Genomic DNA, 26123 nt, shown 5'->3' with positions numbered 1-26123 from the left:
GGTACCATACTGGCAGCTGAAGGTCCAGGCCAAATGCCTGTCCCAAGCACGTCCTTCTTGATGGCAGAACCACAGCCCACTAGAGCAGGAAGGAACAGCGGTTCAGCTCTATCCAGCCTTCTGCCCAGAGCAGCACTGGTATCTAATCCATCATCCACCACTTACTAATGAGACAGTCTTAGACAAATCAATGAATCTCTCTGGGTCATTCCTCCCTCATCAGTAACGTGGGTGTCATATCCAACCCTCCCACTTCCCAGGGCTATGGCAAGATGCATGGCGTTAGCAGAAATTTCCTGATTTCCTGTTACGTAACAGGAGCTCTCCTTGCCTAAGTGGCTCCTTGTCCTCTAAGAAGATTGCAGTAGAGACCAAGAAACATATAACCTCAGTAGGTCAGTGGATCAAGGGCCCACAATGAGACCGGTGAGATCAGGGAAGTTTTCTGGAAGCACAAGGGACAGAGCCAGCTCCTGCAGGAGGTTGGGAGGGGTCGGGAGAGCCTGCAGAGAGGAGAAGCTATTTGAGGTGGCCCAGAAGGGAGTCTCCTGTCAGCTACATTCCTGGTGCACAGTAATGCAAGGCAAGGAGCCAGGGAGCTGCAGGGTGCTGTAGCTCCAGGGAGGGCTGACAATTCCAGGGAGAAATGCACGATTAGGCTTTGGGCAAGAGCTGGGGTGGCAGGCTCTGCAAGCCGGGATGGACTACCTTCAACTCTGAGACTTGCACTCAGATCCCCAGACTGTCACACAAGAGAAAATATCCACTTGGTGACAGCCAGGCCTCAGGAGACATGATTCCTGCCACCTAGAAGGGAAGCCAGCGCCCGGCATTTCTGACCTTTGTACCGCTAAATATATCACTGGTGACAGTGGTTCAGGCCCCTGAGACTGTGAGGCCACCAGATGAGGCTGTGCGGCTTCCCTCCCTGTCTTGATGGCTCAGCAGGGGCCTTGCCATACACTGAAGAATCCGGGTCCGCAGTGACAGCATGCCCAATAAATGTCAGGCATCAGGCTGGGGGCTGTGTATCTGCGACTCGTCCTGCCCATGCAGTGTCAGCTGTCATTCCTGGTCTACACATGAACAGACGAGCTTAACTGGAGGCCCCTGCCTGGGTCCACAGAGAGGCAGAGGGCAGACTAAGATCCAGGCTGAGCCATGCACTCTTCCTTCCCCATCCCCATGCACCCCCAATGCTACAGATGGGGTCTCTTCCTGGAGGTCTGCCTCTGGTCCTACTGGACCTCCACTGCATATGTCACAGACAAGGAGAACGATGCCATGCAGGCTTTAGAGAGCCTGGCCCTCAGCCCTGGGCTCTGGAGGCCCCATCAGGCCCAGCAGGTGACTGTGTTCCTCACAGATGCTCAAAGAACCCCTGAGGTTGAGCATCAAAAATGAATCTCTAAGGGATGAGGTGCTGGCCCTGGCAGGGAGCTGTGGTTGAAGGCGTGTTAGCATTCTTGCCCTGGCAACAAGCCCCGACGGAGTCACAGTTGCCAACTTGACCAGATAGGTGGGTGGGTGGGCAGAGAAGGCCTTGCAGGGAATCCATGAGGCTGTCTGGGTCCCCCTTTGCAGCCTCCCCAACTGCAGCCACTTTCTTAGTAGAAGGTCAACTCCTGCTCTCAGAAGTGCATTGGGGAGGTGGCCAGGGTCTGCAGTGTAGGCCAGGAGGCAGCCGGCCATCAGCACTACCTGTCTTCAGGACAAGGGAGGGAGAGAGAGAGAGGGAGGGAGAGGGACAGGGAAGAGAAGGGAAGGAGTGCTTCCCGAACTGGAAGGCAAGGACTTCTAACTGTTGCATTCTTTGCCTACTACGTGCCTGTCACATAGCAGGTGTTCATATATATTTACTGGCCAAATGAGTGCACGAGTGAATGAATGAATGAATGAATGAGTGCTAACAGCAGCCTCTAGCAAGGAACAGTACTCCCAGACTGACTTGACATGCAGAGCAGCCAGGGTGCAGTAGGAGCAGGGCTGCCAGGCAGGGAGCAGACAAGGAGTGTTTGAGGCCCTAGCATAGTCTTGAGACAGCTTCAGCTGGCACCAACAGCATCCTAGGCGAAAGTAGCATCTGAGCCTTGGCCTGGCAGAGCTGGCTCCCGAGGGCCCCTGGGCTCAGCTGTCCAGGGACTGGCCCAGCTAATATTAGCTTGTCCCCACCCAGCCTGGCGTCTGCCCGGTAGAACAGCCCAGCCTCAGAGGGACCCTGCCGACTGGCACCCCCAGGAGCTTCCAGCATTAGCTCCTGAGCTCCGATGACCCCAGGGTTGCCTGGTCCTGCTGCCGGCCCTCTCTGGGGCCCAGGCTCCCTTGAATGAGGTGCTGCTCCAGTACCAGGAGCTGGCCACCAGTCCCCGCCACACAGCACACTTGTCAGCATATCAGGTCCTTGTGCTGGGCTCCCAACCAGAGCCTGATGTAAGCCTGCTCTCCTCCCTGTCACTAACAGGCAGGCAGAAGGTTCAGCGTCACCCCCACCCCCCACCCCATCGCTCTCATGCCTCTGACCACCTGGCTGAGTGGGGGAAAGCTCAGAGGGTCGGTGGGACAACAGTAGAGTATGTGCCTTCCTCCCAGGCTGGTAACAGTCATGAACTCTGGAAGAAGTAGCCCCAGAGCCTGAGTGGGTGATGATCTTAGAAGATGTATCTGGAGGGAGGGATAGGAGCTGCATCTTGAAGGAAGCAGGTGGAAAACAGGTGAGGACCAGGTGAGGGGATTGGCCCTTTCAAATGTCAAGGGCAGTTAGAAGTGGAAACCACAATGATGAAGTACTAATTATGCTCTGAGTTCTGGGCTAAGCGCTTAACACATTGGATCCTCTGGCAGCCCTGTGAGTCAGGTGCTATTCACAGCCCTCTCAGGGAGCACAGACAGGCTGGGGAACTTGGCCAAGGTCACACAGCTGGACCTGGGCAGGGTTGGGATTCGAATGCAGGACTCCTGAAGAGAAAGGGGCTAAGGATCACATTACTGAGATCTAGAAACAGACTTGGAACTCACTCACTTTCTGCTACTGAATGCCAAGTTAGAGGAACAGAAACACACCTTCAAGGGGAGCAGTCTGCTTTGAAAGCTAACAACTACACCTAGAACTTCCCACCCAGAAAGTTGACAAGAGTAGGGGACCGTGCAAGGGGGGCAGGGAAGGCGGTGAGAGGGGATGCAAAGAGCCCAGCTGGCTGTTGCAGAAGCAAAGCCCTGAGGCAGGGCTGGACCACCATGGGGCTTGGGGCTTGTGCATCTTGCTTTGGGACAATAGTATCTTGGCCTCTGAGCTCTGCATGGGCGTGGGTGCTGGGCTGTTGTGGGGTTTGGAAAGATGGAGCCTTGTGTGCCCTGGATGCTGATGGTGACAGGTGGGACCCTGCCCAGGTGAGGCAAGGAAGGGGGCGGCCAGGGCAGAGACAGCAAGGATGGTTAAGCAGTCTTGAGGCTAAGACGCTAATAAGATAGTGGTTTCAACCAGGGGTATCTGCAGAGGTGTCAAAAACAGTGGTGTTTTCAATGTGGCCATGACAGGACTCGCTGAGAAGTGAAGGAAGAGACATTGAGACTGAGCCCACTGGGCCTGAGCAGGCTTGGCAGCTGCTGAGACAGGGTTTCACCCTGAGGCCCCATCCTCCTTCCACATTGGTGTGCCCCCAGGCAAGTGCAGAGGCCTCTGGGGGAGCTCTGCCCCCTGCCTACACCGTGTCCTGGGCTGTCCCTGGCCTGGGAGCCGCTGCTCCTGCTCAGAGTAGCACTGCTTTAGCTGGAGTGCGCATGAGTCATACGCGAGAGCCTTGTTAAAAGGTGGATTCTGAATGCAGAAGTCTGTGGTGGGGGCAGGGAGGAGGCTGACACCCTTGTTTCCCTAACCAGGGCCTGCTGGCACCACTGTAAGGGCCACACTCCTAGAAGCAGGAGTCCCACAGGGTCCTAGGATCCCCCGCGGTGACTCTGCCTCCAGAACAGTAGCTTTATCTGCAAGAGGAGGAAACATTCTAACCACGCCCCCATGCCTCATGTCCAGGAATTCAATCCTCCCAGGACAGAGCCCAGGAACCTGAAGTTACTGAACTCCACAGGGCCCCTACACCTCTGGAGGTGACCCCACAGCCTCTGCTCCAGGTCCCCAGCTTGGTACAGCACTTCCCTTTGGAGCTTGCCTTTCCACAGCTTCCCGAGGCTGGACAGCTGCAAGGAGAACCTGCAGAATAAGGAAGTGGTGATGCCCCACCTCCAGGCCTGAGCATGCAACCCCTGGAGAGGTGGCTCCGGATCTCTGTCAGCCTGAGGGCTGGGCAAGTCTATCAGACAGGGCCGGGACTTCTGTGCCTTGAATAAATGAATGAGTGAATGAGCAGAGACTGAGAAAGACCTGCTGAATGAATGTGGGGTGGGGAGAAGCTCTTCAGCCCTCTCCCTCTGGGATCCTACCAGGCATGGTGCCAGGACCCTGGTCAGGGGAGCACATGTGCATCCTGGAGAGAAGTGAGGCCAAGATGTGAAAGGATGGCTAGGGAAGGAAGAGCCAGCCTGGCTGCCCAGGTCAGGGCTGGGACAGGCTGGGCTCTGGCACCTACAAGGAGTGTGGGCATTCAGCATAACTTCTGTTCTTTATGGCGGGGGTGGGGACTGCAGCCTGAAGGGGTCAAAGCCTTGCCCAAGGGACAGCAGCTTGCTTATTGGCCTGGCTGCAATCTTGCTCTGATCCTGCTGCCTGCTGCCCACACCCAGGGCTTGTCTGTGTCTCCACTCCCCACGCACCAGGGCTGGTCCTGACTCCACAGGCCTGTCTGTGTCCAAGCCCCCAGCTCTGAAGGTGACCCATGGGCCTTCAGCTGCCATAGTGCAAGCCAGAGTTATTGAGGCCCATCCTGGAGCCCTCAAGCATAGAGCTAGGGAGCTTAGGGGCCGGTGCTCACATTGAAAGCCACCAAAGGGAGGCGAAGAGATGAGCAAAACCCCAAGGTTACCATCAGGGCTGAGGTGACGAGGACTGCCGGAGGGCCAGCCGCATGCCAGAGCAGAAGGCCTCGAGTGCTGAAGGGTGACCAGCATTACTCCCATGCAGCACTTCACACAGGAGAACTGGAACTCTTCTCCAGTGCCCCTGCACTCCCTTGCTGATCATATGGGGCCCCAGGTGCTGTGTTCATCCCATCACAAAACCCTCCACTTTGGGGCTACCAGCTAGAGCCCCCATCTGTGCTACCCAGGCACTAGATAGGCCGAGCAGGACCCTGCCAGGGCTGCTGAGTGGGGCATGATGGGGAAGGCAAGAACCAGGACATGGGAGGCCCCAGGTACTGTCTCTGGCAGGAGGCAGCAGGGATGGACAGGACTCCAGTGTCACACAGACCGCAGGGCCCAAGACCGACCCAAATGCTCATGAGCTCAGTGACCTTGGGTAAGTGACTAACTTCTCCAAACTTCAGCAGCCCTGCCTCTGAACTGGCATGAAATTAATGATGCCACCATGCAAGAGTCAAGGGAGATGTAAATGAAACAATGTAAAGCCAGTCTAAGACAGTGTTCAGCACACAGTAGGAGCCCTTAGGAGAGGGAAAAGGCTCCTCCTGCCTAGGGAGGTTAGGGATGCGGGGGCCTGGCCTGAGTTGGTCTCAACCAGCCAGGCCTGACCTCTGAAGGGCGACTGCATCTAATGCCACCTCCTTCTGGGCAGGAAACCAATAGCAGAAGATAGGAGCAGCAGGTCTGTCCAGGCCGACTTTAGTGTTCTTTTCAAACTAAGGACAAACAGGTATGCACCAGCCAGGCTAGCATCACGAGTTGGAGTCTCAGTGGTTCCTGTGTAGCCTTGAGCAGCTGTCTTCCCTTCTCTGAGCCTGTCTCTAAAGCAGCTTTAGCAAAGAGCTCCAAACAGTCAGTCCCACCATAATGCCCTGCACTCCCAACCCTCTGATCTCTAATCAGATTCCCCATTCTCCACCATCCCCAGAATCCTGCTCCTGGTCAGTTAGCCCAGAATCCCCTTAACCTGAGGTTTCCTCTTAGCGATTTTCTAACTCTAATCCTGGATGGTCCTTGGTGATAAAGTTGCACCAGCCAAGGCTGTATTCAGAGTTGAGTCACACTGCAGGAACCTACCATTGTGACCCCTGCATCAACCTTGAGAGGGTCCTAACTACAGTTGGCCTCACTGTGGGTGAACAGTATTACTGCACACATCTTTGTATAGCAGTAGTGACTTGTGGAGACCTGGGAGCATCCAGCTGCTCCCCAGGATTTTCCCTGCCATAGCAATGGGCAGCAGCACTCCCTAAAGCCTTGCAGGCTGTCCCTGTCCTCTGAGCCAACACGAGGGCTAGGTGCTCAGGCCGGGGTGGTGGCCAGGAACTGATGGGCGGCTGCGGCCCAGGCCTTGACCTTTCGGTGCAGAGTGAAGGCGCTGGTCATGAGACTGCTCAGAATAGCCAGAGGCACTATATTCAGCTGGTGTGGGTGGCCGAGATCCCCCAGTGCCTGCCCCGCCAACGTGGGCCTTGGATGGCCCTCCCCTACTGGTCCCCCTAAGAGGCCAAAGCAATGTCTTTCTTCCCAGAGTCCTGGGGCAGGTGCACCCCCTGAACCAGTAGTCCCCACACACAAGCTGCTGAAGTAGCCCCCGTAATGGATCTGCTTCAATATGGCCTTGGGTAAAGTACTCCTTGCTGGACCTGTTTCCTAACCTATTGCCACTGCATATGCATGAAGCTGGAGTCCCAGGTGGGAGATACAGCTGAGTCAAGCAAGCTGTTGATCACTGGTTTATCACAAAGCAGACTGCTCTGCAGAAGGGTCAGCCCTGCTCCAGACCCAGCCCAGCCAGGAGCTGGTGTTTTGGGGATGATGTAAAGCATGGAAAAGGGGTCAGAAAAGGAGGGAACTGTAACTTCAAAGGCCTTGGGGCAGGGAATCTGTACCAAGTCAGCAACTTAAAAAGAGGCCCTGCAGAGAAGGCTGCAGCCCAGTGGTCAGCACCGTGAAGTCTGGAGATGAGCAGGGATAAAATGAGAATGCAACAAGAGTGGTGACGGCCGCCAGTGCTGGCTGAGTCCCACCTGGAGCCAGGCTCCAGGGCCCCCTGTGGGTCTCTATCTCAGCCCTTTGAGGTTGCCTCATCATCACCCCATTTAGCCATGATGAGATTGAGGGACTCAGATCAGCACACCATTGGTTTGCCATTCCATTTCTGGGAGGGCAGAGGCTGGGTGTTCTATTCAGACAGAAGGACCTCCGCAAAGCCATGGAAGAACACTGAAGTAGGTATCATGGCAAGGGGGCTCAAGGTGGCTGGGGACATGCTAGAGCCTTCTTTACACTGCCCAAGGATCTTCTGCACTCATTGTCATGACTCAGGGAGCCTGGTCGGGAGAAGAAGACCCAAAGAGGGGAGATTAGGTTGCCTATGAAAACCCTGATGATGGCTCTGTCCCCCAATCCTCCAAAGGATAAGTCTGCAAGAGCCTGTGTCCAAGGGACAGACGGAAGTCTCTGGCTGGGCTCTGCATTCCAGTACCAGGGAGCTGAGGGCACCCCAGGGCTGCTTTAGGGCCCAAAGAGGTAGATACAATGCAGAAAGGTGGACACAGGACAAAGACTCAGACACAGGCGGGCAGTGCGGGAACTGTGAGTGGGGCTTCCTCAGCCTGGGTGCCTGGGCATTGGCTTGGCATCTGGCAGGTCACTGAATGTGGGTGACAGATAGTGCCAGTCCTGCGTGGGTGCCAGGGACATGGCCTGGAGACCACCACTGACCCTGGTGCAACACAGAATGATGCTCCTGATATACTTCAGAGATGAAAGCCAAGAGCTGCGGACCTGAGCTGGGTAGGCGGTGGAGAGACAGATTTCAAGCAGGGCTCCTGAGGGCTGCCTCACACCCTTTCTCCCAGCTTTACAACTGCCATGTGAGCACTGCAGGCCTTGCCTTCCACATAGCCAACCTCCACCTGCCCCAGCACTGCCCCTGGAGTAGTTCTTTCCAACACAGAGGGAGCCCTTGACTCCTGACCCATAGGATCTCCATCATCCCCACCGGGATACAAGCAGGGCTCTGGCCAGGACACAGGGGCCAAGGAGCTTGGATGGGACCTCCCAGGCCAGCCATGTAGTCCTCCACCTTCCAGAGCTGATACCACAGCCTGCGCGGGCGGCAGCTCCTCAAGCAAAGGTGACCTTACCACCAGGCTCACATGCCCACACTGACCAGAACTGCCCTCGTCAAGGGTGACCCAAGCTTTCCGGCAGATGGAGGTGGCAGGCAGGAAGCTGCTGCCTTTCGTTTTCCTGGCGGTGCATTTAGACTGTATCTCTAGCCCCAGACACGCTGTCACACACAGAAACACACTGGCACACGCAGCTGGTCACTCACAGGTCCACCTGCAGCCTCCTGCACAGATGGTCTCATGCACACACACACACAGCCAAAAGCTTCCATTGGCCCTTGCACACTTGGTCCCCATAGCGACACTCACCTTGAGCATTGTACATGTAATCTCTCTCTCACACACACACACATACACACACACAGAGTCCACCTCACCCACCATCTGTCTTTCTCACACTCACACAGGCATTCTCTGATAGAGGGAAGCAGAGTTGCACAAGCCTTGTCTCAGTGCACACATTCACATACCCATATGTGCACCAGAGTGTCAATCACCTGTGTCTGCTCACACACACGGTCTCCCTTGCCACCCCCTCCCCCCCATAGCACCTCTCTGGCACAAATCTCACACACCACCCTGGTCTCCAGCCCCAAATAACAGCCTTCAGTCCCACACCCAGCAATTCCAGGAGGCCTAGAAGGGGCCTGGGGGAGGGGAATGCAGGTGACAGCAGCGCAAAGTGGGAGGAGGGCAGCCGGGCGGGCGCGCAATTGGCTGGGTCCTGCGCAGCTGAGCTGCAGACACAACGCAATGCAGCGAGGCCGGCTGAGGGGCAGCGGGGAGCCGGGGTTCCCATGCCTGCTCTGCCTTGGCCCCCTTCTCCTGGGGGCCTGGGTCCTCATTTGTCACCCAAGACAAGAAGGGATGAGCAGCTTTTCTTGAGGCTGTGGGGGAAAGGGCAGCACAGAGTGAGGCAGTCTCCTGTGGGTAGCCACCTTGGCCTTGGCACCCCGGCCCTGCCACCACTTCCACCTAGCTATCTTGGCCCTGGGAACCTATCCTTCACCAGACATCTCCTTAAAAGCGCTTTTAATGATTTTTCTGTTTTGTACCTGGGCAAGACCCCACGTCATCTTGGCTGGACCATGTGTCTACTCTGGGGAAAGCTTCTACCCCTCCCCTCCCCTCTGCCCAGCCCAGAAATGAATGTGGGGAGAGAGGGGCTGGGACAGCACCCTCATCCTCTCCTGCCTGCCCTGACACTCAGGGATTTTGATCACAGCTGAGTCCAGGACAAAGGGGTGTGAACATGCAGGCTTCTGCTAAGGAGTCAAGAGGCTGAAATCATAATGAGGAAGTGGGGCCTGCCCCAGCCATGCAGGCCAAGGTTGGAAGCAGGGGGAACATGCTGTCCAAGGTCAAATGTGGGCCAAACGGGCAGCTGCTGGAAGCCAGGCCTTTGCCCAACCTGCCTCCCACTATACCCCTAGCACTCAATGGCTCCATCTCCCAGTGCCCCTGCTGCAGCCCCCTCCCTCACCACCCCCCAGCTCAGCTGAGTTCCCAGTTACATAATCCTCCAATAGTAATGGCCTCTGCAGGGAGGAGGAGGGGAGTTCTCTGGGGGGTCCCAGGCCACTTGGGGGAGGGGCAGGGAGCTAGTGGCTAGTCCAGGGGAGGACAAGGTCCCCGGAGACTTGGGTTCAGGTCTCGCCTGGTCTTTAGCTTCTGGGGTGACCTTGGGCAGGGTCCTCAGTGGCACAATCTGATGCCAATTCTCTCCCTCTTACATCCCTCCCCCAACACAGACCTCTTCTAGGATTTAAGTGCTAGAGGCTAACCTGCTGCCCCCTCCTCTCACACATTCTGTGCTCAATCCTGGCAGCAAGCCAACCAGTCCTGGGCCTAACACAGCCTTTCTCTGCCCTTGGGCACTGAGGGGCCTCCGGTCCCCGTGGCTCCCCGGTAGACCCTCAGCCCTGCTCTCCAGCTGCAGGCCTCCCCAGCTTGCTCAGGCTGCAGTGGGCAGAAGGAAGCCAAGGGCAGCAGAGGTAATGTTGTGTCCTGTGTGTGAGGGGGGATGGGGAGAGTGGGGCTTGGCCGTCTTCGGGTCAGGGAAGGGTCTCTCTCTGCTCCTGTCCTGGCCTAGACCCTCCTAAGGTCTCTGCAGAGAGAGCCCAGGAAGTGGAACTATCTCTTCCAGGGTGGCTAGCTGGCTGCTACTAGAACCTCTTTTGGGCTGCATTGCTGAGAGGCCAGCAGCAAAGGCCCTTGGAGCCCCTGCTTCCATTTACAGAGGCAGACACGAATCCAGGGAGGGCCTCTAAGGGACCAAGGTCAGCAGCCATATGTCCTTTCTCCAGGCAACAAGCTGCTGTCTCAAAGGGGAGTGGCTGATGGGGACACACCCACCTCTCAGACACACCTTTTCCTTGCAGGCACCCCCTTAAGGGGCCTTTCTCCCCTCCCCTACAACTCATGGGTGTTAGCCCCGTGCTCCGTGCCCCCTCACACCAGCATCACTTTGTACATAGAGGTAAGGCAAGCTCCAAGCCAGAGCCACAATAAATGTAGGTCTCAGGGGTGTCACCATCCCCAGCCATGGGAATCAGCCCTTAAGATTCCCTCCCTTGACCTTAGGGGGGCAAAGGTTGTGGTCCAGAAGGGGTGGCCTCTGAAGCAGCCAGACAGGCCTCAGGCCATCTTGGGCCCTGGCTGGCTCCAAACACCTCCTTACCTGGGGGGAGGAGGGGCTTCTGGCTTCCCTCCCCACACCAAAATCTAGAGGACAGTTCACACCTTCACAGGTACATCTGCAACGACACAAATACACACCCACGGGCGCTCGTGCACACTCAGAGGGACACATGTGTTCACTCGCTCCCATCTAAATACACACCACCACACATAGATAGGAATGCACACACAGTCTGCTCTCTCACACACAAACACACCCCTTTGTAGCAATCCCAATAAACTCGCCCTTACTGACACCGATTCCTGCAGCATGCAAACCAGCCACCCCTGCCAATACACACACACACACACACACACCTTTCCCGTTCTGAGTTTCCCAGGCACCGTACCCCTTCCCCACTCCCTCTGCCCTGCCCAGGGGAGCACAGGGCACTGCCTTCTCGGATCACGCTTCTCCTGGCCAAGTTGTCACTTACCCGCGCGTAGCGGGACGAGTACGGATCCTCAAAAAGCGCCCAGATGCGCGGCTGCCAGCGGCGCCAAAAACCGCCAGGCCGGCCGTCCGGAGAATCGCTGAGCGCCAGGCGCTTGGTCATCTCCAGCTCGTCCTCGCCGTCGCCCGAGTCGCCGGGGCCGTCGGCGTCCGCGTCGTCTGCGCTGTTGTCCAGGGGCGCGCCGCCGAAGCTGTCCAGCGCCTCCTCGGCGTCGCGGTGCTGCCGGTAGGTCATCCAGCAGCAGGGCTCCACGTCGGTCTCGTCGATGCCCCAGAAGGCCAGCTCCTCCTCGTAGAGCGGCCCGCACACGTCGGCAGGGCAGTGCAGCTTGCCCGTGCGGTAGTAGTTCAGGATGTGCGCGAAGACGCCCGGGTGGCGATCGAAGAAGAATTCGTCGGCCCTCGGGTCATAGTCGAAGTGACTGTGGGCGTCGGGCTCCGCCAGCCAGGCGAGCCGCGTGCCGGGCAGCGTGCGCAGCGTCGAGCGGTACGTCTGGTGGCGCGTGCCGCCCACGTTGATCACGATGCGCTCGCTCTCGTCCCCTTGGCCCATCGCGGCGCCCCCTTAGGCATGGCGCGGCCCAGCGACACCCATGGGAGCGGCCGCCAGGGGGAGTCGGTGCCGGGGAGGGGGGCGCGCGGCCTCCTCCCCCCTCCCCCTAGCCGTCGGGGGAGTCAGAGGATCCCGGCTGTGGCCACCCCAGCGAGCGACCCGGACCCCTCGGGGCGCTTGGGTCCGGGAAGTGCGTGCGGGATCCCTAGGGTCTCCAGGCGCCAGATGTGGGAGGGAGCTGGTCTGGCTGTGGAGGAGGCGGAGGAGGAGAGAGGGAGGGAGGCAGGGAGGGAGAAAGGGAGGAGGGGAGAGAAGGAGGGAGGGGGGCGGCGCTCAGCGGCGAGCCCCGGGAGGAGGGGAAAGCGGGTGGGGGGGCCGGGCTTCCAGCCCCATGTCAGCGGGAGAGCGGAGAGCTCCACACAAAGCTTACGGGGTGGGCGGGGGTCGGGGAAGGGGAAGGTGGCTGCTCCTGGGGCCGGGCAGGTAGACCAGCCCCCAGAAGGGGGGAGGGGAGGCGAGGGGGCCGAGAGCTGCGCGCTCGGCTGTGCGGTGGTCGCCGCAGCGCGTCCTCGGCGCGCGGGGGGGAGATGGATGCCGGCTGCCTTCCTCCCGGCGTGGCTGGGCTGCAGCTCGGGGTGCAGGGCGGGCTCCGGCCCCCTCCCTCGCTCCTTGCCTGGCTGCCTGCTCCCCCCGGCGGCGGGCGCGCCCGCCCGCCCTCCTCGATCCTTCTGCCCGCCTCCCGGAGGAGATGGCGGGTCCCCCGGGCAGGGGCGCCCGGGGTGTTGCTCGGTGCGGCGGCCGCTGCGCGCCGCGCTCCGGGCGCTCAGGCTCGAGCTGGGCTCCGCTGGGCTGCGCTCGGACTCAGGCTTCCGCGGCGGTGCTGAAGGGACAGCTCCCGGACGGTCGCGGAGCTGCCGGGGCCGGGCCGGGGGGGTTCTGCCAGCTGGGTTTGCTCTGCGGGGCCGGCAGGCACTGGCTCCGGTGCCTCTGCGCCCCGCGCTCCGCTCTCCCGGCTTCGGGCAGGCGGTGGGCGCTGCCGGCCGAGCCCAGGGGGTTGCGGAGGTCGGGCCCTGGAGGCGGGGGTGGCGGGGCCCGGCGTGGCGCGGTGCGGCGAGGCCGGCGAGGCCGGCGGGGAAAGGCGCGGAGCGGCCGCCGCCGCCGCGACGCTGCTGCCACCCGGGCTGCTGCTCAGCTCGCCGGCTCGCGCGGTCCGCGTCCAGCCCGCCGCTCTCCGGACACGGGCACACGGCGCGCGCAGCCGCACTCGCCCCCGGAGGGAGGCGCCGCGCTGGGTCCTAAAAAGCCCTGATTCCGCGCCCCCCTCCCAGCCCAGCGCCAGCGCGGCCTCCCTCCACCCCAGCGCTGGGGGCGCCCGCCCCGCTCCTCTCCCGCTGGTCCCGGGGGACCCGCCGACGCTCCGCCCCAGGGAGCGCCACTCGATGGGCGGGGACTCCGAGAGGCGTCTGGGCCCGTGGCCCCGGGTCACACCGAGGTGAGGAGGGCGGCGGCACCCGCCCCTTTTCTTGCAGCCCCGGGGGCTATCTGGTCTCGGTGAGACGAGGCTCTCCCCACGGTGTTCAGCGACGCTTTGCCGCAGATCAAGACTGACAGATTCAGGGAGCCGTTTCATACCAACCCTTGGCACTGAACGTGGAAACTGGTGATCCTTCCTCTTGCGTGGCCTGCAGCACACACACACACACACACACACACACACACACACACACACACACACACACACACATCTTGTTCCCTAAGCCCCTCACTAACACTCCATCCTGGACCGCTGTAACCCCTTGACACCACCCACTACTTGCACATTGGGTTAATTCTAAAATAAACACTTTCCCAGAAAGCAACATACAAATTTCAATTGCCATGGGGCACTTTGCACATTATAATGCATAAGTTGATATAATGTATAAAGTGATGTGAAACAACTCCCAAACCAAAGCCCAAACACCTTGGACCCTTAGAAACTGTACTGACCCATGCTCCTGGGAGCCCTGGCCGGACACTAGGCACAGCCCCTTGGTGCCCTCAGGGGTTCCAGGTGTGGAGGGGTGCTATTCTAAGCTCCATTAACTGTCCACAGTCTTCCTCCCTACAGGACTTTAGTTGCTCTTGGGGTAACCCCTGTGTCTTATGTGGGGGCTGAGTGGGAGCTGCTGCCTGCAGTGACTTCTGCAGCTTTCTAGTTGTCCTGGAGGTGAGAGTAGCAGTTTGGACCTCCTGACCTTCCTGGCTGGCAGGTGCTTGCTACCAGTGCCTCTGCTGACTTAGCGCAGCCATCACTCCTCCGCTTCTCACTGGTCCATCCATCACTCCTCCACTGGTCCCAGGCATAAGTCACTAACAGATCAATCAGATGCTGCTTCTGCCCTCCTCTGGCTCTCAGACTTTGGGGGGGAAGTGGCAGGTGGATCAGGGCAGGACACAGGAGGACAGGTTCAACTCCTGGGACAGCTGGGCTGGGAAAGCGGCAGCGTATCGATCCCAGCCCAACCCAATCGAACTCAAGCTGCCTGGGCAAAGGGCGATTTAATTAAAGAGACCTGAAGCTCCTGTGTAAACCTGTTGGCTCTTGCTGACTGCGCAGACTGTCGGCCCTTGACATTGACTGCAGATACTGTTGTGGGTCTGGAGCAAAAGCAATGCCCATGGACGTTTCTGTCCTTCTCTGGCTAGGAAAATCTTGATCTAACCACAGAGGAATCTATGTGTAGTGGAGGGGTGGAGGAGGGCAAAGGGCAGGGCAAGGAAGGAGGGGTGAAAGGAGAACAGGGAGAGAAGGGACAGTTACATTAGAAATAGGGGCAGTGCTCAACAGAGACAAAGAGAGGACGGGAGTCTGGGGCCAGGAAGATGCTTCCTCACTCCCAATCGTGGCTGACACGATCTTCCTAGAGCAGAGCTGCTCCTTGCTCAATCTCAGAGCAACGTGGGGTTGAAAGCATCTTTAAGTGTCTCTCTCCCCATGCCTTTGTGAATCCCGGTCCCTTCCTGGGAAGAGGCCAGGCCTGGGACAACCTGGCCTTACCCATAGGCAGAGCCGCAGGTGCAGGCTCTCAGGTCAGCTGGACTCAATCAAACCCAGGGAATGATGCATCAGAGACTCCCTATGGAGCAATGGAGCAAGCTCAGAGAGATGGACACACACAAACATGCGCGCCTCGGTGGGAGGCCAGAGAGAAGCCTCTCCAAGGCTTCCCTTCCTTCCAGCCTGATGTGTAGCCACTCTGTCCTGGTCACCTGACCCTGGAACCTGTAATGCCAGTCTTAGGGGCACAAAGACCCCACCTCTTCCCCCTCTTCTTCAAAACTGCCAGGTACCAGGGGCTGGTTCCCAGAACTTCTCCACCATTCCTCTTCTTGTCCTAAAGTGACTGACAGCTCTTTCAGGGCTCCCTGTGTACCTGCCTGTCCCATGTCCCAAGCAGTAGCTTCTCCTTGAGGTCTTGAGGATTTGGGAAAGGCCAGGAGAAGGACCAGGATCTGAGAATCCCAGTGCCGGGGGTGGGGATTACCCAGTATTTCTGAGGAAGGCAGCACAGAGCCTTACCCCAGCCAGGACCCCATGTGGAGTTCTACCGGGGAGCGACAAAAGGCTCCAAGGCAGGAGAAAAGTGGAAGCTTAGGGGTTCTGGCCAGGCCTGGCCCTGCAAGATGTATTTGAAAGACAGGTGTAAAGCAGAAATGGATGGAGGGAGGACTGTGGAAAGACAGGCATCATATTTTGAGGTTCCCCTAGACATGTGCAAAGAAGACTTGGATGCAGAGCCTCCCTGCTGGAGATGCCAGCTGCCCGGGGATGCCCCATGCATTTCACCTCAGGATTCTTCTCCCTTAGTGCCCTAATGACACCCGCCCCATCCCAGGCCCCAAGAAATAACTCCCTGCCCTCACCATATCCCAAGCAGCATATATGAAAGTCCTTCTCACTTCCTCTTCACACTGAAGGCTGGCATTTGCAGAAATCCCAGAAAAACCAAGAGGGCAACATAGAAGAAAAAAACAAAAGGCAGAGGCATGGGAACAGGGACGAGGACTGGGAGGTTAGCCTGTCATCCACAAAGACTATCTGCAGACCCTCAGCTCAACCAAAAGCCTCACTCCTCTCCCACTTTGGAGCCTTGCCCTTTCTGGCCTTACCATTCCCAGCGACTCCTGCAGCATTGGTGCATGGTCCCAAGCTGGAACCTTTGGGAGCTATGGAGGGCAGTGGGAGGAAGCAGTGAATTACTGCTGGGGTAGTATGCCATAGCCTAGAGCATCAGACCTCCTGGGTTCAAATCCTAGTCCCACCCTGGCCAGTTGTGACCTTGGACAAAGCACATGACTTCTCTGTGGTTTCTTTAGTGTGGGGTGGGAATGGCGATCGTTCCAACGTCCTCAGCATTGCAGCTGTGTGCAGGCTAGAGGAGAAGAGGCATGGGGCTCCCATGTGTATCCAAGGGGCTAGACAAGGAGCTGGGGTTGGCAGAAAATGTCGAGGGGAGTTCTGAGGCCATGTTTGCCCTCTATCCTCACATTCCACACAGACAGGTCTTAGACCTGGGTCGGCTAAATCCTGGGCCTGGTCCAAGTCCAGTCCCCAGGTCTTTGTCCAGCTTGGCATATCTTCCTGGCTCTCCCAGGCGGAGAGCCTCAGCATTCCTGATGGGTTGGGGTGCCATCTTGTGGCCATACCTGAAAGCTACCATCAGGGAGTCCAGTGCTGAGCTGGACACCAGGCTTGGTGGAGCAGCCTGAAGTGACCTGCCTGCAGACAGTCACTCTTCAGACTAGGTGTCCACCTTTCAATGGGCAGGGAGACTGTCTCAAGCGCCTCAGAGTGAGCTGGGCATCCTTGGTCATGGGATTGGGAGATTGAGCAGGGACCTCAGACTCTAACTTGGGATGGGGCTGGAGTAGGAAGCTAGGGGGCAGCTGCTCCTTCACGCAAACCTTGGCCACTCTTAGACCGTGGGAAGTCTAGCAAGGGGCTGAGGTGATGACTGCTCTGGGCAAATGTCTGGACCAGGATTGTTTTCATAAAGGTTTTTTTTTTTGTTTGTGTGTTTGTTTTTATTGGAAAGACAGATTTACAGAAGGAAGGAGAGACAAACAGTCTTCCATCTGTTGGAATGTGGCCCCAAATAGCCACAATGGCGGGAGCTGAGTGGATCCAAAGCCAGAATCCAGGAGCTTCTTGCGTGTCTCTTGTGTGTGTGCAGAAACTCAAGCACTTGGGTCATCCTCTGCTGCTTTCCCAGGTGCATTAGCAGGAAGCTGGATCAGAAATGGAGCAGCCAGGACTTAAGTTAGTGCCCATATGGGATACTGGCACCACAGATGGAGGCTTAGCTTACTACACCATGGCGCTAGCCCCTAAGCCAGGATTTTTCACCCTCTGCATTGTGACGCTTTGGGTAGTTAATCTGTGTGTGTGTGTGTGTGTGTGTGTGTGTGTGTGTGTGTGTGTGTATGCACAAACGTGCCAAGCTCAGCATGGTGTGTTGTTTAGCAAGTCTTTATCCACTAGGTGTCAGTAGAAGCTGCTTCCCAAGTGGTGATCCTTGGAAAGCTCTAAAGACGCTGTTCCATTTCCCCTGAGCAGGGGGAGGGTTAAAATTTCCTCTGGTTGAGAGGACCGTTGAGTTTTAGAAAGCTTTGGGCCTGCACAGCATGTTTGCTGCTTCCTGGCTCTCACATTCCATCTCTAGAGCTTCAAAGTCCTCATCTGTGGCAAGGGGGTAATAGCTTGTCTGGCTGCAGTGGGAGATTGCCTCACCTCCTCTCCTTTCCTCTTGCCCTTCCCTCCACCGACCATGTGCCAGTAACCAGCTCTCATCCCATCTCTCCCCATGGACCCTTCCATTCCCCAGTCTTGGGCTGTCAGGCAGAGCTGCAGCCCTCCCTGGACTTGGTCTTGGGGAAGGCAGGGCCTCCAGCTCTCAGCATGCTGTGGGGTGAGGTGAGGAGGTGAGAGGTGGTGACAGCAGTGGTGGAGGTGGGTGGCTGTGATCTGGGTTACACGTGTGTAGGGAGGACGGTGATGCAGGAGGACTCCTGCAGCTCTAGGCAGTTCTCTGCTGGCAACCCCAGGCCCTACCTCCCAGAAAGTTTCAAGCTCCTGGCTTCTGATTGGCTCAGCTCTGATCATTGTAATCATCTGGGTCCTGAGCCAGCAAATGGCAAATCCTTCTCAGAAACTCTGCCTTTCAAATAAATAAACCTGAGCAATCTTCAAAATGTTTTAATATAAGAAGAAAACAGAACCAAATGTAAATTTTTAAAAAGTAAGCAGATACTTCAAACCAAAAAAAAAAATTCTTCATAGTTTTAGCAATTGCCTATCTAATCCTTTTTAAGTCAGTTACATTTACTTGGAAGCATTCAGAACGCCAACCAAAACAGTTATAGTTCCTTTTGCAATTACAGAATAATTTGCAGTTGGCAAAACTTTTATTTTGTATAAACTGCATCAAAGATGACTGAAAATGAAAGATAGCGATCTCCTCCTCACAGAAGCATTTTTTCCCTGTGCTCCAGACAGAATCTACTTTCAATTTTCACGCGAATTTACAGCTCCCAGGATGTACGAAGCCATGTTTATGCTACCTGAGAATATGCCTGGGTCAGCGCTATGCGGCAAGGTGCTGATGAAACGGCAGGGCTCAGAGGAGCCTGAACAAGGCTCCAGAAGAACAGGAGTCACACTTCCAAATTGTAAAACTGATGACAAAGCTGCTGTTCACAGGACTGGGTGCTGCTGGCGTGAGGACAGATCATGGGGAGAGAACTGAGAGTCCAGAAAGAAGGCCGAGAAGTTAGGGACAGCTGGTGTTTGACAAGAGTGCCGAGATAATCTAACAGGAAAAGTAAGATAATGTTAGAACAACTGAAAACTCACATGAATGATGCTATACCCTTTCCTCACACCATCTAAAGAACTCAAACATAGATCAAGTTATTTTATTTCTTAAAAAGATATTATTTTATTATTTATTTGAAAGAGTTACAAAAGAGAGAGGGAGAGACAGAGAGATTGGGGGGCAGTGGGTAGATTATTCATTTGCATGTTGCTTCTCTAGATGGTGGCAATGGCTGGGGCTGAAGCCAGGAGCTAGGAACGTCTTCTAGGCTTCTCATGTGCGTGGTGCTTGGGCCTTCTTCCACGGTCGTTTCTTGGCTGTTATCAGGGAGCTGGATAAGAAGTGGTGCAAATGGAACAGGAACCCATGCCCACATAGGATACCAACATTACAGGTGGTGGCTTTACCCGCCAACTAGGCCACAACACCAACCCCAATCCAATTCTTAAATACACGAGCTAAATCTGCAAGATTCTTGGAAGAATTTGGATTAGATATGGGTTCTTAGATATGATACCAAAAACACAAAGGAAAAGAGGAAAAAGGTAGGTCAATTTGATATCAGAAAAATAAAACTATCAATAAAATGAAAAAACTGGGGAGAAATGGTTTAAATCATGTGTTTAATAAGGGACCAGTATGTAGAATGTACGAAGAGCTCTCACCACTCAACAATAAAGAAAAATAGCAAGGAGAGAGAGGAAGAGAGAGAGAGAGAGAGGCATTTGGGAAAATCTATTTTTTATTTATTTGAAAGGCAGAGTTATAGGGAGAGGAGGAGAGACACAGAGAAAGATGTCCTTCCATCTGCTAATAAACTCCCCAAATGGCTGCAAAAGCCAAGGTTGGACCAGGCTGAAGCCAGGAGCCTAGAGCTTCTTCCCAGCTCCCCACGTGTGCAAGGGCCCGGGCATTTGGGCCTCTTCTGCTTTTTCAGGCACAGTAACAGCGAGCTGGATCGGACCTGTAGCAGCCAAGTTTCCAACTGACACTCATATGGACTCAATCCATTACACCGCCAAGAGAAGTTCACCAGGAGGCTATTAGTAATTTGCCTGTGCTAAAATAATCCTCAGTTTGTCATGGTTCCTGTTTTCTTATCCATGAAAGATCCACTTCATTTTTTTCCTTTGGCTGAAATGGTTTGAGGGTCAGGGCTTTAAAAATCACTATGGTGTTACAGAAAGAGTGAGCTGAGGTTAGACAGGTGAAATCTCATCCCCAAGCTCTTGGAGCTGGTCAAGACCATGACCACCCTGGCTTCCATGGACTCATGCAGTCAGGGACATATTCTGAGACTCATTTCCCCAGTTACTAGGGAAAGGACTTCCTGAAAACCCACCATTCAGTGGTGTCTGAAGAAATGAAACTTGTTGCCTACATGCAGATGACCTGGGACAGTACACAAACACACAGCACGTGGCCTCTCAGCAGTGGGGACTTGGGAGCAGCTGGTTTAGATGCTCACTTGTCACGTTCTGATCATCATCTTTACCTTCCCCTTCATCTCATGCCACTGCATCCCTCTGCTTGCTCCCTTTCATTGCTGTTTCCAGTCTTGCCGCCCCTTTTCCACCTGCAGCAGGCTGTGTATTCTGCCCTTGCCTCTTCAAGTGACAGTGGTCTTGGTCTTGTGAAAGGATTGGTTTTGTACTACTTATGATCTGGGGAGACTTCTTTCACGACTCTATGGAAAGCACCATGTACCTTTCTCAGAGTTTTGGTGAACTTTGGGAAGACTTCAGTCAAGTGTGTTTCGTCTGTGGAATGTAAGCATTCAAAGCATTTCCAATTGTCTTATGGAGTGGTACATTTTAAATACCACTAAATCACCCATTTGCATTAATCACTGTGTGGACATTGTTTAGGTTTTATTATGGTGGCATATGATAAGTTTCAGCTATCTTTTGTTAATGCCAGCATCTTGTGTATTGCAAGGTGCTCACTTAATTCACTTTTCTTCTTTGATTGGATTATCAAACAGTTCTATGGTCTACATAATTATGGCAGAAAGTTATCTCTTTTAATAAACTACTTCTTGGTAAAATCTAAATATAATTTGGGTTAGAGTTGGCTTCACAATGTCAGAGTTATTTTAATTTATATAATCACTCATCATTATTGCTTCTGTTTTAAATTGCATTTACTTAAGACATATTCCACTAAACACAAATGTCTCTTGTGCCTGTAGAGGGAGTTGTGGCGGGGGAGAGGAGCTGAACCTTAGTCTTAGTTGTTTTCATGGAGTATTGGCAGCTGGTGGTGCCCTGTGGGGCTCCTGGCTCTTAGATTCTTGCATGAGCACTTGCATGGTCACCAACTCACCAGCCAAGCAGAGCCCACGGTCATCATGGCTCCTGCTTTCATCTTTGCATTCAAGGCACTGTGAGCAGCCACACAGACTGTTCTCTGCAGGAGTGCACCTGCCTGAGGCCAGTGGGAGCAGTGGCCCAGTCTGCTCTGTGCGTGTCTGGCCTGGATCCCAGGTGCAACGCAGTCTCCCAGGGAGAACAGGCACTGCTTGCTAACTGCACTCTGAGGATCCCAGGCCCTCTTCGTGTATATGACTGCTTTGTATGCAGAAGCACTCCCTCCTACTTTCTCCACCAGATTCCCTTCCTATGCACTCCTGCAATCTCGTGACACCCTCTGTTTCTCCTAAGAGTGATGCTCACCCACTAGGGTGCCTCCCAGCTGTCTCCACCACTGGCTTTGAGTTGTGTCAGGTACACACTGTGCTCTCACTTTTCTACTGATGCCTCAACCATGGTCCCCAATCCTGTGCCTCTTTTCTGTCGCTAGTTGTACTCCAGCTCAGGATATGTCACATCTCAGCAACCCCAGGGACTTTCTGGAGGGTCTTTTTGTCTCGTTTTGTTCCTTTCTATTCATCCTACCAACCCAAATGACCTTCCTATAATACAGGTTTATTTGTATCCCTTTCCTCCCACATCTGGCTTAGATTCCTCTGTGGCTCCCAATTGCCCTCCCTGTAAAGTCCACAGAAGTTTCCACCTTGGTTGCAATGCCTGCCCTCACCTTTTGGTTTTGTTTCCTCGGGTCTTTTTCTTATGAGCATTTTCCATGCGTGAAGGCACAGTTTCTGTCTCACACTCACGGGTCTTTATATAGGCTATCTCCTTAGCTCAGAGCACTGTCCTTTAAGCCTCTGCCTCCTACCAATGCCCTGGAGACTCTTACTAGTAGTTTATCTGCTTGACTACACGGCTCCATGTTGGGTAGGGAACCTTCCTTTTCCACAAGCTCCAAACTCCAGTACTGTGCTCCATGTGATGTGACCAGTTGCTTTTCCCCAATGTCAGGGGTGCAGCTCACTGGCAGGAACTGCACCTTGTTAACTGTTTGCAGAGAGCTTGGGGCCTGGCATCCGATGAATGGATAAATGCATGATGAGTCCCAGGGGGCACCCAAAGGAGTGTGAAGCACCCCCAGGGGCATCTAGGGAGCTGGCCAGCCAACAAGCAGAGGATCTTTGGTGACAGAAGGGCTCTGGGTCCCTGGTAGGGAAGGGGGGGTACCCTGTGCTAGGGAGAGCAGAGGCTGTGCTCAGGATGAAAGGCGTGGCCCCAGTCAGGCACTGAGACTGTATCTACTGGCATTGCACTATGGCTTGTCTTCGCTCCTAGCCCTGATCTCACTGGAGAGTGGGCACACAGGGTTTTCAGAAAGCAGATCCATGGGGTGAGGGGCAGCAGATGCTGAAGTCCCAGTGACTCATGCAAAATGCATGGTACTAAAAGGCTTCGCGTGGTTCCAAAACACTTGCAACTCCAATATAGACTTCTCTTTCAATGCCACTGACAACACTGTTCTTCAAGTATTCGCCCCTCCTATATGTGGGGTGGGGCTAGAAAGACAACAGGTGGGTGGGGAAAAGCTTTGCCCTGGTTGTTCTCTTAGTGGATTTGGGAGCCAGAGGGGACCAGGTGGTTCTGTGGGCATTGTGAGTGCCTCAAGATGGCACTCCAATGGCACCTCCACCAAGAAGCCTCTCTCACCTCCCTGTCCCCCCACCTGTCTGGTGAAAAAATGGCTCTTCGTCTTTTCAGGGAATTACAGCCTGATGAGACCACCTGTGGCACCTGTGATGATGCTGATTCTCACGGTCCCCTCCTTGGAGGTTCTGGGTCCCTGTCTTCTTAGGAGACCCGATTGCCAGGCCGCTGAAAGTGCAGGGTTCCTGGCTTGGCAGAGGTGTCTGCGCCCCACCTGGCTAATGTGCCTGGGAGAACCCTAAGGCATACAATGCTCCCCTACCTCCATTTAGTGTCTCCCCGAGCGCTCCATCCAACACTGTATTCAGACTCCAGGTGGCACCTGAGGACACTGCCCTCCGTGACTGTTAGGGACACACATGGGGTCATCCCATGTGGTGCTAGGGCATCATTCTCAACCTTGCACGAACTTTGAAATCACCCGGGGGCGTTTGTATAGAACAAGCCTGGGCCTTCAGGATCTGAGGGGAAGATCCACTCATCTGCACCTCTGGGCTTTTGGGTGGGGAGCGGCATGGATTCTTTAGCCTAACGCTGGCGATATGATGTGCGTGTTTCCAGAACTCCCGACTCCAGCTCAGAAACTCTCTGCTGCGTACCGCAGCCATCTCTGCTCCCTTGCCGCCGCCAAGGGCTTCCTTGTCGCCTGCAGGGGTCGCTGCAAGACAGCTGGCCGCATTCGTGGGGTTCTCTCCGGATTGCGCCGCTCGCCCCCGATCCCGCCAAACCCCGCCAAGCCCAAGGAAAGCCAGAGTCACCGCGGCATAAATTAGCGTCTTTATTTGCAACGTCTGAGCGAGCGCCCGCGGCTCGCTCGCCTGCCCGACGGTAGCACACCTCAGAGATAAATACAGCCCTCGGGGCTCTTGCTCTGGGGCAAAGCAACTCTTATTTACAGGAATAGATTACAAAATATTATAAAAAGTGGTCCTGAACCGGGGGAGGGGGCGAAGTGGAGGGGGGAGTGGAGTGAGTGGCTGTTACACCTGTTACCTTCGGGACTGGCGCGCGCCCCACAGGTGTGATTGATGGAGTTGGAGAGGGCGTCGCGAGGGCGGGGCCAGCTTAGATCCGCCGGGATCTCCATCTCACCTCTAGTCCAACCCCCTCCAAGGGCGAGTCGGAGAGGAAGAAGACGCACCAGGTTGCTCAAGGATTGGTTCCGGCTCTCAGCTATCACCCAGCGGCCCTTGGCAGGTGCGGCGGGGAAAACACGGACCGTGGGTTTGCCCTGGGGGCGGGTGGGGGAGCCGCAACGCCCCTGTGTTCTCCCACCTCGCCCACCCGGTGTGGGATGGAGGGCGAGGGAGGGTCGCTTTTGAAGCGCGGCTGGACTGGGATAATGAAGCTCAATCTTTTGGGAACGGCTGGGGGGAGCGGCACCCTCTCATGCGGCCGCCCGCCCCTTTCAGAGCACCTGATAGATCGGGTTGGGGTCTGCGCCTGCAGAGCCCTGCGGGGCTGCGTCCAGGGCCGGGCTGGGGGCTCCACCCTCGGCCTCGGTTGGGGCGGCTGCCGCTGGCTGGCAAGGAGGCGACTCTGGCGGCGCGTCGGTCAGTAGGAGCGCAGGCGCGGTGGGACTCTCGGTGGAAATGCGCTCCACGATGCTGGACAGGCAGTCAAGGCTGGACACGGCGGCGCTCTTTCCGGGCCTGGTTTCTGCACGGAGAGGGGAGGTGCATGGGTGGGTTAGGGGGGTTTGAGCCGCCAAGGCAGAGTTTTCCACCCCCCAGAGCCCCATGCTAGGAAGCAGACGTGAAACCGAGTACTTGCAGAATCTGAGACTGGGTCCCGCAAGAGGGTGGGACGCCATGGGGTTAGGAGGGGGAGCGGGTGCCACCGCAAGGCTACGTGGGAAGAGAAAATTCTAGAAGGAGCGGGAAGGATGCGGAAGGAAGCGCGGAGTACGCACCACTGGGCGCTTCGCTGTAGTAGGCACCTTCGTAGCAGTTCCGCCGCCGTGCACCGCTCTGGGGGCCGCTGTAGTCCATCTGCAAATGGGCCCGGGACACCGGGTCAGGCCCGCTGGACCTGAGTGCCAGTCCCCGAAGCAACACCCCTCCCCAACTCTCTCTCTTCCCTTCCTGTCCTTCGCCCCACCCCCGCCCGACTCAGCCAGTAGTTCTAGGTGCCAGAGCTGTTCCAGGGGCGCCTAGGGGCGGACTGGAGCCGTGCGCATAGTCACAGCCAGGGTGGAGGCAAAAATACTGAGTGGAAACAGGGCTCAGTGGAGGAAAGCACAACACCTCAGTCGGGCCGATTGTACCTGTCCTGCCTGCCCCCAAAGCACTAGGTTTACCCCGGTAACACTTGTCCGGCCACGGGAGTCCACTCACGGCTGTCGCAGCGGGCCAGCTCCCCATTCTCGGGGACCAGCTCCCTGCTCTCTTGCTGCCTTCCCTCCTCTCCCCTCCCGCCTGAGGTCCTGGCCTTACCATGCCGTCGGAGCAGTTGGAGCGCGGGCTGGATGCGTCCGAGTCGCCACTGTAGTGCTCGCCACCGCGACCCGGGGGCAGCGGGCCGGGCGCGTAGAAGGCGGTGGCTCCAGGGGCCGCGGCGTCTTGGTCGCGCAGCAGAGCCTGCAGGCCCTCGATGTAGCGGATGGCGTTGCGCAGGATCTCCACCTTGGGCAGCCGCTGATTGGGATTGCTGGACGTGCAGCGCTTGAGCGTCTCAAAGGCCTCGTTCACTTTGCTCAAGCGGCGCCGCTCACGCATGGTGGCGGCTTTGCGGCGGTCGGCGTTGGTGGTCTTGCGCTTGCACGCCTTGCAGGCCCACAGCAGACAGCGGCCGGCTTGGTGGTGGCCGCTGGGAGCGCGCACATGCTCGTCCTCGCGCGTGCTCGAGACCGGGTGCACTGCGGCCGGGAAATGCGAGTGCTCCTCTGGCTTCAGGAGTGCGCCCACGTGCACCAGGCGCGGATCCAGGTCCTCGAAGAAGCGCAGATCCGAGGAGTCGAAACACGGGTCATCATAGAAGTCATCCGCTGTGGCAAAGGAGCAGAGGGAGCCGTCGGGGCCCGTCAAGTCCACGTCTCGGAGTGGAGGCGACAGGAGCTCCATGTCCCAGTGGGAGGCGGCGCGGTGCCCTCACCCACTAGGGTGGCGAGGGTTTGCCCGGAACTTGGTGCTGCTGGAGAATCCCAGGCGTGCGATGGCAAAGTGCTGGAGGTCTGAGGCACAGCCGACTCAGCGCAACCCCGCCTGTCCTGTCCAGCTGGACCTGGGTGGGGAGCGAAGTGGCAGCTGTACCCCGGGGCTTCCCCAGCACTAACTTCGCGCCAGGAGCCTTGGGCTATTTATCTGTAGTAGCCGAAGCGCCCGGGGCGCCCGGGCCGGCTGTGGAGGGCGGGGAAGGCCGAGGCCAATGGGAACAGAGCAGGGCGTGGCTGAGGGG

At 56.5% G+C, this 26123-nt stretch overlaps 2 protein-coding genes across 2 annotated transcripts in view; both read right to left on the bottom strand.

The window, feature by feature from the left end:
* KCNC1 (potassium voltage-gated channel subfamily C member 1) overlaps positions 1-13062 on the bottom strand; it is a 40654-nt gene extending 27592 nt beyond the window's left edge. The window contains exon 1 of the mRNA XM_040988458.1: positions 11285-13062. Coding sequence (XP_040844392.1) covers positions 11285-11854 — 570 coding nt within the window. The 5' untranslated portion in view covers positions 11855-13062. The remainder of the gene's footprint in view (positions 1-11284) is intronic.
* Positions 13063-24135: 11073 nt separating this feature from the next.
* On the bottom strand, positions 24136-25903 carry MYOD1 (myogenic differentiation 1). Its single transcript, XM_040988438.1, has 3 exons — positions 25163-25903; positions 24640-24718; positions 24136-24386 (listed from the first exon to the last, which is right to left on the bottom strand). Exons 1-3 carry the CDS (start codon positions 25787-25789, stop codon positions 24136-24138), a joined length of 957 nt encoding a protein of 318 aa, XP_040844372.1. The 5' UTR covers positions 25790-25903.
* Positions 25904-26123: the final 220 nt, after the last annotated feature.

This window comes from Ochotona curzoniae, unplaced genomic scaffold (assembly GCF_017591425.1).
Source record: "Ochotona curzoniae isolate NIBS_2020 unplaced genomic scaffold, NIBS_Ocur_1.0 contig_4877, whole genome shotgun sequence".
Taxonomy (NCBI): domain Eukaryota; kingdom Metazoa; phylum Chordata; class Mammalia; order Lagomorpha; family Ochotonidae; genus Ochotona; species Ochotona curzoniae.
The sequence above is the reverse complement of the archived record's forward strand: the minus strand, read 5'-3'. Positions and strand labels throughout refer to the sequence as shown.